Raw genomic sequence first — 14631 nt, 5'->3', positions numbered from 1 at the left:
GGCCTTGGTCGACCCCATCCATTGAGGTCCAACAGTTGCCGCTAGATTTGAGGATGATTCTTTCCTTGATAAGTCTCAAGATATTGCATACATATTGTTTTTTTTGTATTCTACGTAGGCTGAACACTAGACCATTGATGACTTCACTGCTGTAAGCAGTCGACCAACTTGGGAAAGTTGATTTTTTTATTTATTTTCGAGGTCTCAGTCTCGTCGTTTCTTTGCTGGTACAATATCCGCCGGTGGAGACTCCCGGTGCTTCTTTCGCGGTGCTAAAGTATTTACCGATGGTCTTTGCTGTTTTTTACTGCGTGGTGCCAAGGTGCTAACAGATGGAGACTGCTGCTCTTGCTTTTGTGGTGGCACTAAAATATTTACCGATGAGTTTTGCGGATTGGCACCACTAGTGATTATTTTGACCGGTTGCTTAAGCTTGTTCTTTTTCCATCGTTCGAGGAGACGATATGTAGAAGCCTTGATATCGCTGTTATTTTTGAAACGGTTCTCCATGAAAATATTCCATATATCGGTGTAAGTATCAGGATCGACGTTTTGGTAGTATTCTACTTTATAATCTGTCATCTCCTTCGATGCTGCGGTTCCATTCTTGATACGCATGGAAAATATACAGTTGTATGTTCCATAGTTGAATTCTTGAGCAACGGCCAGTATTGCCCAAAATTCGCGCACTGTAGGACAACCATTTCCGTCGTCATCTTTCTCATAAGTATCGTTGATATAGTGGACCATGCGACCCAGAGGATCGTCTGGGAAGCAAGGAATAGTGGTATTAATGGGTGCTGTCTGATCAAATGGATGACCATACGTCCAAAAGTCGTGATTTTCTTCGAAAGATTGTATACCAAACGCCTGGTAAGCTTCCTCCTTGTTAAAGCTTGGTATGTTCCACCAAGCTCTACAATCGGCTGACAGATTAGACAACTTTGCATCAGATCTTTCCATACTTGAAGGAGCCGCTGATGGGCACGAGGACGGAGGCGAGGAAGTATTTGGGAACCACCACCGATAGAGACGGTCAAAGATACCGGGGTTCGTGCTGACAGGCGTTTGCTCTGGTTCTGATGAGGGAGTAGTCTGATCTGGTTCCTGATTAGTTTGCGCTGTACTAAGATCTTGCTGTATGCTCTGTAGAGTTTTGCGCCACCATTTTACAAGATCCTTGTTTTGGAGAATTTGCTTGTTTCGGTTTTGCTTCGAGTCACGGAAAATGTACTGCGCATGAGCAACAGAAGTAAAATATATCATGCAATCGCCCAAGCTTTTGATGTATGCTGCGACAACCTTTCTCGTGAGACCGGATTTGGCAAATTCTGCGATCTCTGCACCTGACGTATCGACCTTGCCAATGTAGACGATCTTTTGGACAGAGTCACCTTGATGAACTTTGTATTCGTAGGCCTCAATAGCAAGTACAACAAGCCTTTCAGGGCAGGATTCCGTTTGTGCAGTGACAATAATCAATCGTTGCACAACTTGTGCGATCGGCTTTTGATCGTCGAGAAAGAGTTGGTATGGTTCGCTTTTCGTAGGAAGATCGTAAATCTCGAACGTGATACCAGAAGGAAATGGCTGCAAAGCTTTGGTGAGCTGCACTTCTAGAGGAGACGGCATGTCAAGAGGCGGGAAAAGGGACAGTAGATAATGAAAGCAGCCGGAAACAACTTAAATTTTTTGATACGCGGGGAGCGGTGCCTTGTCTTTGTCTCCTTTCACGAAGACCAGCATGATACTTTTCACTGTGTAGAATTCATTGCTGCAAGAATGTATGATGAAATTTTTGAAAAAGCGTCCTTCTTATACACGAGGAGCTCGATGCTAGATTGTAGCCTCGATTGTCAATTCAGTTTGACACGCATCGAAACTGCTTACTTAATCACTTACCACTGGCAGCAATGGAAAACTAGTAGATACATCAAGCTATCCAGTTATCGCGATAGAGGACACGTGTATCGCTCAACATTGGCTCCTTTGATGTAGCGCCTACTGCAATGATCATCGATCCCTGTAAATTTGAGCTGTATAATCGAAGAAAGTTTAGAGTTGATAAAGGATAAAAATAAAAAAGTAGAAGGGAACGTACTGCTGACAATGTGAAAATTGTTGAAAAATAAAAGTGTTGTCAGAAAGAAAGAAAAGTGAAGAGTGGGGAACAAAGGTTACTGAAATATACAATCACTTGTCACTCACTCCTCAGTGCGGCATCTGAAAGGTGGAAAAATGAGCCTATCCTAGTCCTGGTCAATGCATAGTAAACCTTTCTCTTTCTTCGCCGGAGCAATGGCGACTCCTGGAAATAAGCCAAAACTACTAGGGAGTCAAGATTTGCTCACATACTACAATCTATTGCCAATATACGACAAATATGTAAAACCATATCCACCTCCCGATCGATCCGCCCATCTCGATCAAACACTTCAGCCTTACGTTGCAGATCTGCCTGGTAAGCCGGCATTGAATATTCCTGTGTGGCGGCTTTAGCACTCAAGAAGAGCAAAAACTACAGGCAGAAACGATGTCGAGCCCGACGGCTTTCTCATGAATATCTTGCGTGACCCTCAGATATCAGATCGTGGCCCGCCGATAACACCTCTTGAACGTGATGTATTGAAAGAAGCGTATGCGCTGAAACCGGGACCTATTCCAGGCGTAGGTTTTGCAAATACGTATTTGTTGGCTACGTTGATGGCTCATCTACCTGTTAGTTTGATGCATCTATATTGGGAACAGATGATGGGAGCGGCGCAACCGGTGGAGAAAGGGGCACTGTGGACAGTGCAGCTGAAGGACTAGCAATACCTGCAGGTCAGTCTTTCCATCGAATCACTCAAGCTCTTCAAATAATTGAGAAATTTTTGGTAGTGGAAGGTGAAATGAGTAGCAGCGAAAAGAAACACAAAAAGAAGGTAAGAGTAGTAACGACAGCTGAGGCGCGTAGACGCTGTCTCTCAACCTCCCGTCTATCAATCAGAAAAAGAAACGGAAACACAGCCACGAGCATGAAGAGGACGGTCACTCACACGGAGAACATAAGAAAAAGAAGAAGAAAAAACGAGAAGAATATCATGAATGAATTACCCACCGGACAGAAAGAACTCCTCAAAGGAACCTGTTATCACATCGTGCCATCATCCCTTTTTTTCCTTGTTTTGAACGCGTTCAAGAAATACAAAGAATCTTAAAAAAGAATGGAATATATGTATATGAAGAGAGATTGATGTTTGTTCGTGGAGGGCGTTCCTGAAAAGCAGCCCCGACTCTTGCCTGCGACAACCACCCTTTTGCATAAAAGAGACAACTACATGGGCGCCGGCAATTCCAAACACAAAATCACTTCGCAAGACAAGGCCATCCTCGATCTGAAAATACAGAGAGACAAGCTTAAGCAATACCAAAAAGGAGTAGGTCCTCCAAATAGAGCATCTTGTCCTGCACGACCTTGTCAGAATGAAACTCACGAATGCAAGCGACATTAAAGATCAATGTCGTTCTCGAAAAGGAAGTGCAAGCTGCTCGAGAAGCACTCAAGCAAGGCAATAAAAAAAGGGCACTCTTGGCATTAAAGAAGAAGAAATACCAAGAACAACTTTTGGAGCGAACTGATCAGCAGTTAGCAAACCTAGAAGAGCTGGCAAGCGTCAGAGCTTATCATATTCCCATTTGTGCACGTTACACTAATAGTCGTCCCATAGACACACTCGATAGAATATGCCTTGGTCGAGAAGCAAGTGTTTGAAGGACTCAAGACAGGAAACTTTGTACTAGAGCAGATACACAAGGAAATGTCCGTCGAAGATGTCGAGAAACTTATGGATGATACCGCCGAAGCTATAGCATACCAAAATGTAAGAGATACTTGAATCTGAAATCGTCGATGGTTTCTAGGAAATACTAACTGTTGTTGGTTGCAGGAAATTGATGAGATCCTAAGTGGACAGATCAGCACTGAAGACGAGGAAGAAATTCTCAAAGAATTAAATGAATTGCAGGAAATGGAGGTAGGACGCATATGAATACCGTAACATGAAGTAGAATTAACACTGTAAAAGATGGAAGAACAGCTGCCCTCTGTGCCGACGGAAGCTTTACCGGGAGCGGAAGAGCGCGAGCAAGCCAAGTTGCCTCCTGTGCCAACGCATGATCCAGCAAGCACTTCAGCTAAAGGTGCGAGAAAAATCGTCTGTAACCGTTGAATAGCTCTGACTGACCGTGTTTCTATAGAGAAAGAAAAAGGCAAGGAGAAACAAACCATGCTTGCTGCGTAGTGGATGTATCAATTGGAGCGTGCATAGACTGATGTTATAATTCCTCCGCACATTCTTGTTACTGTATAAAGTGTTTTTATTACTATATTACTCTTCCATTTTATCCTTAAGACCCTATTTTTCGATCAATTGTTCGTTAGTACAAAGTGACGGTTGCTTAGTTGCACCTTTCTTTACTCACGTAGTTTATATAATCAGGCGTCTCGCATGCTTCATATTCGTCGATAAGATCCTGCACCACGTGCCGAGAATCATCAAATTCTTCCAATCCTTCAGAAAACATGGGGTGCTTTCTGTACTGTTCCAAGAACGCGTTCCTTTTTCGTAACCGGTCGTATTGGTCGCATGTGCGTTTGAAGAGCTAACGATATCGGTTGTTATTAGGTATTTCAAATGTTATTCCTTTTGGATAGTAAACAACTTAAACTTACAGAGGCTATGCTTGTGTGATTAGCAAGCATGAGACCACTGACACGATGAGGTGTTTGAACATATGGTGATTTTTTGGATAAGGCAACTTGAATGCTTGCGGGACCCCAGGGTATAAACTGCGCGAGTCGTCGTTCTCGAATACGCAAAAGTGATTTATGTACCTTGATTTATGAATCGGGTGTGAGCATATATCTACCTTTTGTAGACATGGTTTCACTTACATCGGTTGGGTCGACCTCTCCTTGAATTATATCCAAAACAGAAATGTAGCAACTTCGTTTTGAAGGGATGGTTGATACCATCCGATTTTTTGGTTGCAGCAATCGTCGCATGACATCGAGCACAGTTGTCTTTCGGATTGTTTTTGCCTGCATAGAAAATTTAACGATTAGTTCATTGGAAAACTTAATTAGCAACTCTGCTTCGTACCTTTTCAACCTGCTCGCTCGAAAATGGAGTGTATGCAGTAGTCAAGAAGTGACATCTTGGTGTAGGTATTAACGACGATACTATTCCAACGAGGTCGTTGTTCATATATCCAGGATACCGCAGAGTGGTGGTGCTGGCAGACATGACAGTAGAAACGAGTTGATTTGTCTGTTCAAATGTTGGTGTGGATATGTGTAATCGATCTGTTGCTATTCTTGCTAGTGCCGCGTTGTCCAAAACTACAACGCTGTCTGCGTTGCAGGTTAAACGTTTCAACGTCAACATGCTGTTGTATGGCTGAACGACGATGTCTGATACTTCTTCCGAGTTTGGAAATACCGAGTACGTTTGTATCAGCTTTTTCGGATATCGGTCGTTCAGACGTTCCAAAAGAAATGAACCCAAACCGCTGCCTGTGCCACCGGCGATTGAATGAAGTAGCATGAAGCCCTTTACGGCGGCAAAATATCAGCACATCAATGACCCTTCCTTTCTAACTAGACAAATTTATCTTACCTCGAGTGAATCACTACCATCTGCCTCTCTGTCTACCATATCCATAATATCCTCATAGACCTTCTCGCCCTGCGAGTAGCCATATGCCCAGATGTTGCCTGCACCGCCTCCTTCATTGGACACGAGTATATTCTCTGGATTGTAGAGGTTTGCATATGGAGAGTCACGAATATTGTTTATAACGCGAGGTTCGAGATCGAGAAGGATCGCTCGTGGAATGTAGTGTTCATCGTCAGCCTGCAGAGAAGTCTTGATCAGCTATAGTCGATCCTTTAATCTGCCCGATGAACTCTACCTGGTAGAAGAAGACATCCTTTCTGTCTCCTCCTTCCGTTGCAAAATCTTCCAATGTGCCGTCGCTGCTAATTCCGTGCTCTGTACAAATTTGGCGCCAGAACTCGCTGCCAACTGGGAGTTATCAGTTAATATGGAGACATAAGGGCATTCGAGACTAGGTAGAGAACTTACTCTGGTTACCACATTGGCCAGCTTGCAATGTTATAATTTCTCTGGGCATAGGTGAAGTGAGCTTGAAGGCGGAGAAAGGGACGTGTCGCGTTAGGTACGCGCTTCAAATATGTCTCCAATTCCTGACGACTGGTCTTTCTATTTATGCATTTAATCAGGCTCGTTTATTTAGAGACTACTACAGCTATTACCCAAAGAGTCATATGCACATGCTCATAGACGCGTTGAATCCGCCAATTGAAACATCGTAAGCCTATGTAAGCCTATCAGCTTTGCTTATATACGAAGTAAAGGCATCAAAAAGAGATTCCATAGCTACAGTCGAGGCCATGTATTATATTACGCTGGAGCTGAAGTTGAGGTGATTAAAACATGCACAGTGTGATTACCAAGACGGATAGTGGGGTCGATGATGATATATTTCCTGCTGTTGCTTGAGAACACAGTACCATGATTTGATTATGCAGTCAACTGACGTGGATGACGCCGCGCGTTTCTGCCGCTCTTTAAAGTCCCTTTATTTCGACAATGGAGCTTTGCATGTCCTTTCACGATGGAGAGGAAAGGGATCCGTTGCTATGCACCAACACCAGCAGCAGACGAGACAGCTCGGCGTCTGCCCCGAAATGGCGCTGGTTTGCGCTACTTGCCTTTTCACTCTTCTCAATCTCGAGTGGATTAATGTGGGACACCTTTGCACCTTGTGTATATATCTTTGTGGACTATTACTTTGAAGCAAAGGATACATGGACCACCAATGCCATAAATTCTTTATCGTCAATTTACATGCTCCTATACCCTTTTGTGATCCAAGCAACATTTGGATTTTTTGAAGACCGAGGGGGATTGCCGGGAAGTGGACTGAAGAGAGGACTCTTGATAGGAGCCTTCATCAATATGCTCGCCGGTGCAACTCGCTGTTTAGGTGCGGTGCCTTCGATTTATGGATTTGCTATTCTTTCGCTTGGTCAAGTGCTGGCTGCAATAGGTAAGAACGCAGGTACTAGCAGCCGCATCATCGTACTGTATTGACATTGTTTGCTCCTTCCATATACCTCGTTATTTCATTCGTACAGCGCAAGGTTTTATGCTTGCAGTACCGCCGCAGTTAGCAAGCGCATGGTTTCCAGAGACTGAAGTGAATCTAGCAACCTCGCTCGCTGTTTCTGCCAACAATCTCGGCGTAGCTATTGGGTGTGTATGGACGCCGCTTGTTGTAAAAGCACCTACAATGCATCAAGATATACCACGATTATTGTTCTTGCAAGTAAGAATCCTCGATAATTTGCTTTAATTTGTTTGCGCTAAGATTGTTAGAATATTAGGCTTTAATATGCGTAATTGCATTTATATTGATTTGGGCGTCGTTCAAACGCGAACCACCATTCTGTGAAAAGTAGGATTGGCGTAGTACATGTAGCAAACATTTCAGTCCTCTTAACGAACCTATGCGAATAGACTAGCGATAAAAGATGCCGCCTCAAAAGAGCAATCCAAGCAAATCTGGCGCCAACGTTCGTTCCATTGCATGATGCTTTCATACGGCATAGTTATGGGCGCTCAGTGCGCAATTATTACACTACTAGCACAAATTCTGCTGCCACCATTCCGACAACGCATCGATGAAAGTTTTGTCGGCTACCTTGGGTTTGCAATGCTTGTCATCGGTCTACCAGCAAGCATCCTTGCTGGTTTCTATTTGGATCGCACGCTGCAGTACAGATCTGTGTGTCTGGTATTTTTCGCCGCAACATTTCTCAGTGTTGCTGGATTATACATCGCGACCGAAGTTAGATATTTACCGGGAGTGACAGCCTCATGGTAAGCAACTAGCTGCTCCTACTGTGAGTAAAAACGAAGATTAACCAATATCTTACAGTATCTTGTTTGGATTTTCATCTTACGGTAAATAATAAGCATAGTAATTCATGGTTAATTGTATCGTTCTTACTTTATCCATGATAGCAATTGCACCCGCCATCTTTCAATACGCAAGCGAGATGTATTATCCGGTCAGCGAGATTATACCCACTGGATATCTACTGACATCCGGTAATGCATGGGGCGTGTTACTGGTATTTCTAATGGGCTGGAGTGAAGACACATCCGATTCATTTAGTATGAGGATTCCATTGATATGCCTCGTGATCATATCGTTTGGTGGATTGTATAGCATGGCAAAAGTGAAGGGGCAACTTAAACGATTAGAAGCCTTGAGATCTAAACCTCTCTAGATTCACGTACACCCAATCGAATATGAATTGATTTACTTTATGCTATATTTACTTTTATTAGTTTGCAAGCAGAATGCATCATCAAAACTTAGTTCTATGGACTATACATGTTTTTTCTCTTCCGGGTTGATCAATGGTAGATACAAAAAGTTGATGAGGGCTGAATATGATGAAAAAGTCAAAATTTAGATACCTCCTCGGACCATGAGAGCATCGAGGACGGCCATGATGGTCCATTTTCGGTTCTCGGCTTCAGGGAAGACGAGTGATCGGTCAGAGTAGAAGACCTAGATAATTGAAATGATAGTTGGTCCCACTGTAAATCTGATCCTAAAGCTTACAATAGAAGCATTACCTCATCGTCGACCTCCTCAGGCTTGCGAGGTAAGCAGTGCATAAAGACCCAATCGGGTTTGGCACCACCACGCTTGGCGAGGTCCATTGTTACTTGGTATCCAGCGAATTCTTGAAGACGTTTTGCCTTTTCTTCTTCCTGACCCATACTGACCCTATATTTTGCAGATTAGATCACTGTGCGATCTTTAGACCGTTCCATCATTTGAATTTACCAAGTGTCGGTCACGATGATATCCGCACCCTTGATAGCTTCCTCGGGCTTAGTAGTGAATTCAACGGTAGCACCAGTCTTTGCAGCGTCAGCCTTGGCGATAGCAACAACATCGTCGTCACAGACGTAACCAGGCGGGCAAGCAGCAGCAACGCTGATACCGCACTTTGGGAAAGCGACGAGGATTTCCTGCAAAATGTTGTTAGCGTCGCCAACCCAGGCAACGCGCAATCCAGGCAAAGTCTCACGAGGATGCTGAGTGTGAGCTGTGTACTTGTCTTTGCCGGCACCGGTGCGAAGATGGTGGAAGTGTTCGTGAATGGTCATGAGATCTGCCAAAATTTGGGTGGGGTGGTATTTGGCAGAAAGTGCATTGATGACAGGTACAGTGGATTCCTTTGCCAACATCTACATATCCAAGGATGAGAAGGTTAACAACAACGGGCCTGTCTGTGTGCATATGTAATGGTTTTCTTCCAATTATACCTCGATCTCGTCGTGCCCGTTGACACGAGCCATGATGCAATCAACCATGGAGCTGACGACTCGCGAAGTGTCGAGCAAAGACTCATTCACACCAAGCTGGATATCCTGAGATCCCAAAAACATGGCATGGCCACCTGTAATTGTTGTTATTGTTGAGGAACTTGAAAATTGCTGATTTTTCTTTTGATGAGATGATCTGGATCCACTTACCGAGATAGGCAGTTGCAGTCTCAGTGGCGACACGTGTACGGGTAGAACGCTTGGAGAACATGAGAGCAACGGTTTTACCGGCCAGCGGTCTCTCGCTTCGGGTCTGAGGGTACTGGTATTTCGATTCGACCTTGAAGAGAATAGAGCGGTGGACAAGGTCAAGAAGCTGCTCTGAGGTGTAGTCGGCAGTTGTCAAAAAGTGTGCGGGTTTAGGCTTTTGTGTGGAGAAGGCTGCTTGCGACATTGCAAAAGTGAAACGACGAGGTGAAACGAGAAAACGAGCAGTTTGCTTCAGAAACGTCCCCGTCATTTTCTACCTTTTTGATGTTTCGGAGTAAAGCGCGAACAAAGCGCGACGACCGACAAGATCAGCAATTTTTCGATCTCTCTGGGTTTCGAATTGACACAATATGAGTCATGCAATGCATGGTTCATTTTGATGATTCACAGTTACAGTCAACGAAGCAGGATGAAAACAAGGTATGTACAGGAAACAATGAGACACTACTCTAAGTTGTTTGCTTTGTTGAAATTGACGAGAGCTTGCCCCGGCTATTCCGGCGCTTACCCCACCCCATCTAGCCCATCCATTATTTTGGATCGGCGATAGTACCGATAAACGATTTTCCGGAGTCATTGTGTCATGTGATGGTGGTACCTGGATATCCGGCTATGTCTCCATAGTGGTGGTACCCTTTTGTAGAATGGTATAATCGTAAACTTCTATTGTCTGATCCATAAGACCCAAGACGAGTGCTTCACCATCCGTCTTCAAGTCTCCAATTGTGATTGTATGTGGCCAGTCAGACGTTGTGAACTCTGTCAGCAGCTGCAAATTAAATGATTTCATCAATTCCCTAACTTGAGAACAATGGTTTCAGGTCTCACTCTTACCTCTCCATCTTGGTATAGTACCACCTTGTTTGAGTGTCCAACACATACGATGAGGTCTGGTTCATTATCTGATAAATCTCTCGGTCGGAACCGAATGACCTTGCTCAAGCTGAAGCCAACAGTGAAGAGAGGATGTACCTAAGTTGTTGGGTGATCTCATTTAAATACCAGTGGAAAAAAACCGCGACGCTTAGATTCATTAATCTCCTCCACTTGCGTACCTCGTAATTAATCAGGGTGTAGACAGTCCCGTTTTGCCCCGCCAGTACCACTTGCTGATGGTCGTACTTTTGAGCCGGCATACCAGGCTCAAGAGTACGTACTCTCGACGTTGGATGCTCGCTTCCGAGTCGCGCTGCTTTTGATTGACTCAAGAAATAGCCTACAGCCATCTGAAAGTTTCAAAATTCAATCTGTCAGACTGCATGCATACACGGCCGTAAGATGAAAACGACATACTGATTGAATAGTGGAAGGTGTTTGTATCGTCATAGTAACTTGATCACCTTGAATCAAATGTAGAAAGGGCCATCCGTCGCAAACAATTAATGTGCTGATAGGCTGATCAAACATGTCCGTGAGCACGGTCGATAGCATGCAGCGTATGAACGGAGAACGACTGCCTCTCTATCATTTTCATGCAGCATACTTAGTTCCTCCCATTGATTCGGTGTTCGTTGCCACGATTTACCATGCCCGCTGTAGCCGACTTTTCAGATTCATTGGCGATGTCCAATTTCCAAAATACTTCGTGAGTTAGCAAGCTGCTAACGCTGCCATCCATGCATCCTGCAGTTACTTTGAAACCTTGCACTGCATATGTAGATTTGTCCCGTTGAATACACCTCAATCTGCAGAGCAGCCAAGCATTTTTCTTACCCAAATCTTTGTGTATTTCCATCTGTGTCACAGGGCAACCCAAGCTATGCTTGCTTAAAAGTTGCTGTCTCGAAAACATACTGATAACACCATCCGAATCCCCTACGACCATATCCAATCCCCCTTGGCCAGTCAAGTCGTGAAGACAGAGTGCCTGGACCGACCCGCCCTTTGTCTCTAGTAAAACTTGGACAGGCTCGGTCCGATCAAGAATTAAGACGCGTCCAGATGTCGTGCCGACCAGAATGTCGTTTTCTTCGCTGTTCTCCTCAAGGAACGGCTTTCCAACCAGCAAGCAATTTATCGGATCGTCGAGAGATCGTGACCAGAGCTTTTTGAATTGTAGCTCCCACGCGCGACAACTAGAGCCCATTTATAACACCCTTTTTGGCGGACAGTGTTGGATGGAGTACTTCAAAGAGGAGCGGAATAAAGTTTGGATTGCTCGACGAGGTCATGAATTGCTGTTGTTGTCAACATTTTCCTTGCAATATTTGAAATGTTTGTAGAAGTTAACAGTCTTGTAAACGATCGTATGCATTTGATGAATGGAAACCTTACTATAGTTCATTTTGCTATTGTGCGCAATCAATCCAGATCTTTAGCTTATATTAGATATTTCATGCTACGCGATCTGTCTATAATATATGCATCAAGACTTTTGATCTTAATAAGACCACCTACAACATTGATTTTGCATTGATCTGCTGTACAATGATCTACATAGCGCGCTTTTGCGGATATTTATCGCGCAAATTCTCCATGCACCTTTGTATTATTCCGTACTAGGCCCACTACGGGGACAAGGTTCTATCCGCTGTATCCGTGGAATAGTCTTTTGCATAGGGCGCATTAAAACCTTTTTCCAGGAGCTTTATTGTCCGTATTTCCGTAGCAACGGATCTCTTCGGGTGCTTCGCCTCTGTGTAACGGATTTTGGATGATTGATCTCCTGCATAGAAAAAGCTCTGCTCCATTCAGTGCAAGTGGAGTGGGAAGATGGCACATAACGGTAATGGATTACGTCGAATCTGCATGGCTGATAGCAGATTGCACGTATGTCAGCCGATTATCGGGGGCGGAATGGAAAAAATGCCAGCTGCTCCATCATCCATCGCCTAATTTCTCTCCATTGTTGCATGCAACAGATGAGGAAATCAAGTGAGTAAGTAGCAGCACAATACGATCCACGTACCTTGAATAGACAACTGCAGCCTGAAAAAGGATTTGTCATCGTGTTTGCTTGAATGACCCGTGACGTCTGTGTTCGTTTGTTTCCGGGGTTTGTATCATTGACATATCCGCCCTTCTTTTTTTGTTTCCAGCATTTTCCCGCTTCTCTCTCTTTTCTTTTTTCTTCTCTAGTTGCGATTATGCTCAGTAGACGTCTTATCTCTACGGGACTACGTGCGACTCGTACACGTTCAGTCCCATGTTTGCATGCACGCCGAGCCTTATCCTTGACTGCGCGTCAGAAGAAGGAGCCTGCAGCAGCGAGTACGTAAAATTTTCAATTGGAGAGTTTATACGCTTATCTCACCGCGCATGTTAAAGCGACATCCAACAGTGATCCGTTTTACACCGTGCGGCCGACCCATTTTTGGGTAGAAAAGATTTTGGAACGCGAAAACCAGAAACCAGTCGTTCAAAAGCAGCATCCACCAAAAGAGCGCAAATTGGTACAGAAGACGGCAAGTATCCACGGCGCGCGTGTCTGTGCGCTGCTTGTCAAAAAACAATAAGAATCGTTCCACTGACAAAATTGTGATTAGATGTCCGATAGTTACATGGAAATGTATCTCCCATTCAAATCATCGCCTCCTCTCTTGGAAGAATATATCTTCGTTGATGGCCGTATCCGTACGGGAAAACTACTGGAAGATTTAGATGCTTTGGCTGGCGTCATTGCATACAAACATATCGATAACGGAGATCCTGAAGCTCCGCCAGTGACCGTCGTAACCGCGTGCGTAGATCGGCTGGATCTGCTGTTACCCAAAGCCGTAGAAGATTACAAACTCCTTGGCCACGTTACATATGTCGGTACAAGCTCTATGGAAGGTATGCGCGGAACAGGATGGCTATGATAATGAAGTTGTTGTAAACTAACCTTCCTTCCATTTTACAGTGTTTATCAAGGCTGAAACGATACCATCGGATAGCGAGCATCAAGAACGTACGGAACCAATCTCTTCAAAAGAACCTGCCGAAATTGGCAATCTAGGTCCCAACACCGTCTTGGCAACTAGGTTCACCATGGTTGCTATCGATTCAGTAACCGGTAAATCGGTAAAGATAAATCCGTTGAAGACAACGTCTCCGGCAGAGGAAAGGTTGTTTGAATTTGCAAAGGCCAACAAAGCTCGCAAGAAACGTGCATCAGAAACTGCTCTCAATCGCCGGCCCCCTACCCACGAAGAGCGTCTAGCAATTCACGATATCTATCTGCAATATTCGCAGTACAAGGGCGGCAACGATGATTCCTTCACAACCGGCATTTCCTCCGACGAAAAAGAGCCTTTACCATCTGACCTCGTATGGATGGAAGATACACGTATTGAAAGCAACTTCCTGATGCAACCGCAGGACCGTAACATACATAACAATATTTTTGGTGGATATCTCATGCGCCGCGCATACGAACTCGCTTACGCCGATGCAATCATGTATCTTCAATCGCGTTCAGCTACTTTGCTTGCCATGGATGAAGTTATTTTCCGCAAGCCGGTGCATGTGGGTACGTTGCTCAACTTAAAATCTGAGGTCATTTACGCAGAAGGTTACCCGCATCGATCATTCCAAGTCCGTGTTGTGGCCGAAGTTGTTGATATCGAAAAGTCGCGTCGAGAAACTACCAACGTTTTTTACTTTACCATGACGGCTGATAACGACAAGACACAGCCAAGGCGCATCCTTCCTAAGACATACGCGGAAACCATGCTCTGGCTTGAAGGCAAACGCCGAAGATTGCAAGGTGTCACCTCCCGTCATCTATTGCTCAAAGAAATGGGAAGCAGCGCACCTGCTGACGAGGATGAACATGTGCATTAAACTTTCATAATAGCTAGCCGATAATAACAAGCTTATACATGTACGCACCATTTTTGCATCGACATTTTCATTTTATCTAAATATTACTCCTCGATATGAGCATCTATGGAAGCTGGTTTCTGATACGCTAGATGAGAGACAGAGTGTTTTAAGTGGTCAAAAACAGATATTTGCTATGTGC

The 14631-nt window shown here is 44.3% G+C and overlaps 8 protein-coding genes across 8 annotated transcripts; 4 read left to right on the top strand and 4 right to left on the bottom strand.

Moving 5' to 3' along the window:
- Positions 1-204: 204 nt before the first annotated feature.
- VTP01DRAFT_10470 (uncharacterized protein) lies at positions 205-1632 on the bottom strand (the record flags this gene model as incomplete). The annotated part of the gene is made up of 1 exon (XM_069378836.1): positions 205-1632. One exon carries the CDS (start codon positions 1630-1632, stop codon positions 205-207), a length of 1428 nt encoding a protein of 475 aa, XP_069239895.1.
- Positions 1633-2298: 666 nt separating this feature from the next.
- VTP01DRAFT_10469 (uncharacterized protein) lies at positions 2299-3091 on the top strand (the record flags this gene model as incomplete). The annotated part of the gene is made up of 5 exons (XM_069378834.1): positions 2299-2461; positions 2525-2667; positions 2724-2823; positions 2881-2924; positions 2990-3091. 5 exons carry the CDS (start codon positions 2299-2301, stop codon positions 3089-3091), a joined length of 552 nt encoding a protein of 183 aa, XP_069239894.1.
- Positions 3092-3320: 229 nt separating this feature from the next.
- On the top strand, positions 3321-4283 carry VTP01DRAFT_10468 (uncharacterized protein; the record flags this gene model as incomplete). Its single annotated transcript, XM_069378833.1, has 6 exons — positions 3321-3419; positions 3497-3649; positions 3711-3863; positions 3930-4016; positions 4068-4182; positions 4240-4283. The coding sequence occupies 6 exons, from the start codon at positions 3321-3323 to the stop codon at positions 4281-4283; spliced, it is 651 nt and encodes a 216-aa protein (XP_069239893.1).
- Positions 4284-4370: 87 nt separating this feature from the next.
- On the bottom strand, positions 4371-6177 carry VTP01DRAFT_10467 (uncharacterized protein; the record flags this gene model as incomplete). The annotated part of the gene is made up of 8 exons (XM_069378832.1): positions 4371-4397; positions 4465-4644; positions 4715-4876; positions 4937-5083; positions 5145-5594; positions 5661-5897; positions 5956-6068; positions 6129-6177. 8 exons carry the CDS (start codon positions 6175-6177, stop codon positions 4371-4373), a joined length of 1365 nt encoding a protein of 454 aa, XP_069239892.1.
- Positions 6178-7025: 848 nt separating this feature from the next.
- On the top strand, positions 7026-8362 carry VTP01DRAFT_10466 (uncharacterized protein; the record flags this gene model as incomplete). The annotated part of the gene is made up of 6 exons (XM_069378831.1): positions 7026-7116; positions 7205-7395; positions 7454-7524; positions 7587-7949; positions 8008-8033; positions 8094-8362. 6 exons carry the CDS (start codon positions 7026-7028, stop codon positions 8360-8362), a joined length of 1011 nt encoding a protein of 336 aa, XP_069239891.1.
- Positions 8363-8547: 185 nt separating this feature from the next.
- Positions 8548-9870, bottom strand: VTP01DRAFT_10465 (uncharacterized protein; the record flags this gene model as incomplete). The annotated part of the gene is made up of 5 exons (XM_069378830.1): positions 8548-8649; positions 8718-8871; positions 8932-9338; positions 9417-9550; positions 9627-9870. The coding sequence occupies 5 exons, from the start codon at positions 9868-9870 to the stop codon at positions 8548-8550; spliced, it is 1041 nt and encodes a 346-aa protein (XP_069239890.1).
- A 426-nt stretch (positions 9871-10296) lies between these two features.
- VTP01DRAFT_10464 (uncharacterized protein) lies at positions 10297-11772 on the bottom strand (the record flags this gene model as incomplete). The annotated part of the gene is made up of 6 exons (XM_069378829.1): positions 10297-10455; positions 10521-10658; positions 10742-10912; positions 10980-11147; positions 11212-11333; positions 11400-11772. 6 exons carry the CDS (start codon positions 11770-11772, stop codon positions 10297-10299), a joined length of 1131 nt encoding a protein of 376 aa, XP_069239889.1.
- A 1000-nt stretch (positions 11773-12772) lies between these two features.
- VTP01DRAFT_10463 (uncharacterized protein) lies at positions 12773-14450 on the top strand (the record flags this gene model as incomplete). The annotated part of the gene is made up of 4 exons (XM_069378828.1): positions 12773-12896; positions 12954-13090; positions 13172-13460; positions 13528-14450. 4 exons carry the CDS (start codon positions 12773-12775, stop codon positions 14448-14450), a joined length of 1473 nt encoding a protein of 490 aa, XP_069239888.1.
- Between the last annotated feature and the right edge of the window lie 181 nt (positions 14451-14631).

The sequence above is a fragment of the Rhizomucor pusillus genome (assembly GCF_041956525.1).
Source record: "Rhizomucor pusillus strain CBS 183.67 unplaced genomic scaffold VTP01scaffold_8, whole genome shotgun sequence".
In the NCBI taxonomy this organism is placed as follows: domain Eukaryota; kingdom Fungi; phylum Mucoromycota; class Mucoromycetes; order Mucorales; family Lichtheimiaceae; genus Rhizomucor; species Rhizomucor pusillus.
This window is presented reverse-complemented; position numbering and strand designations above follow the sequence as displayed.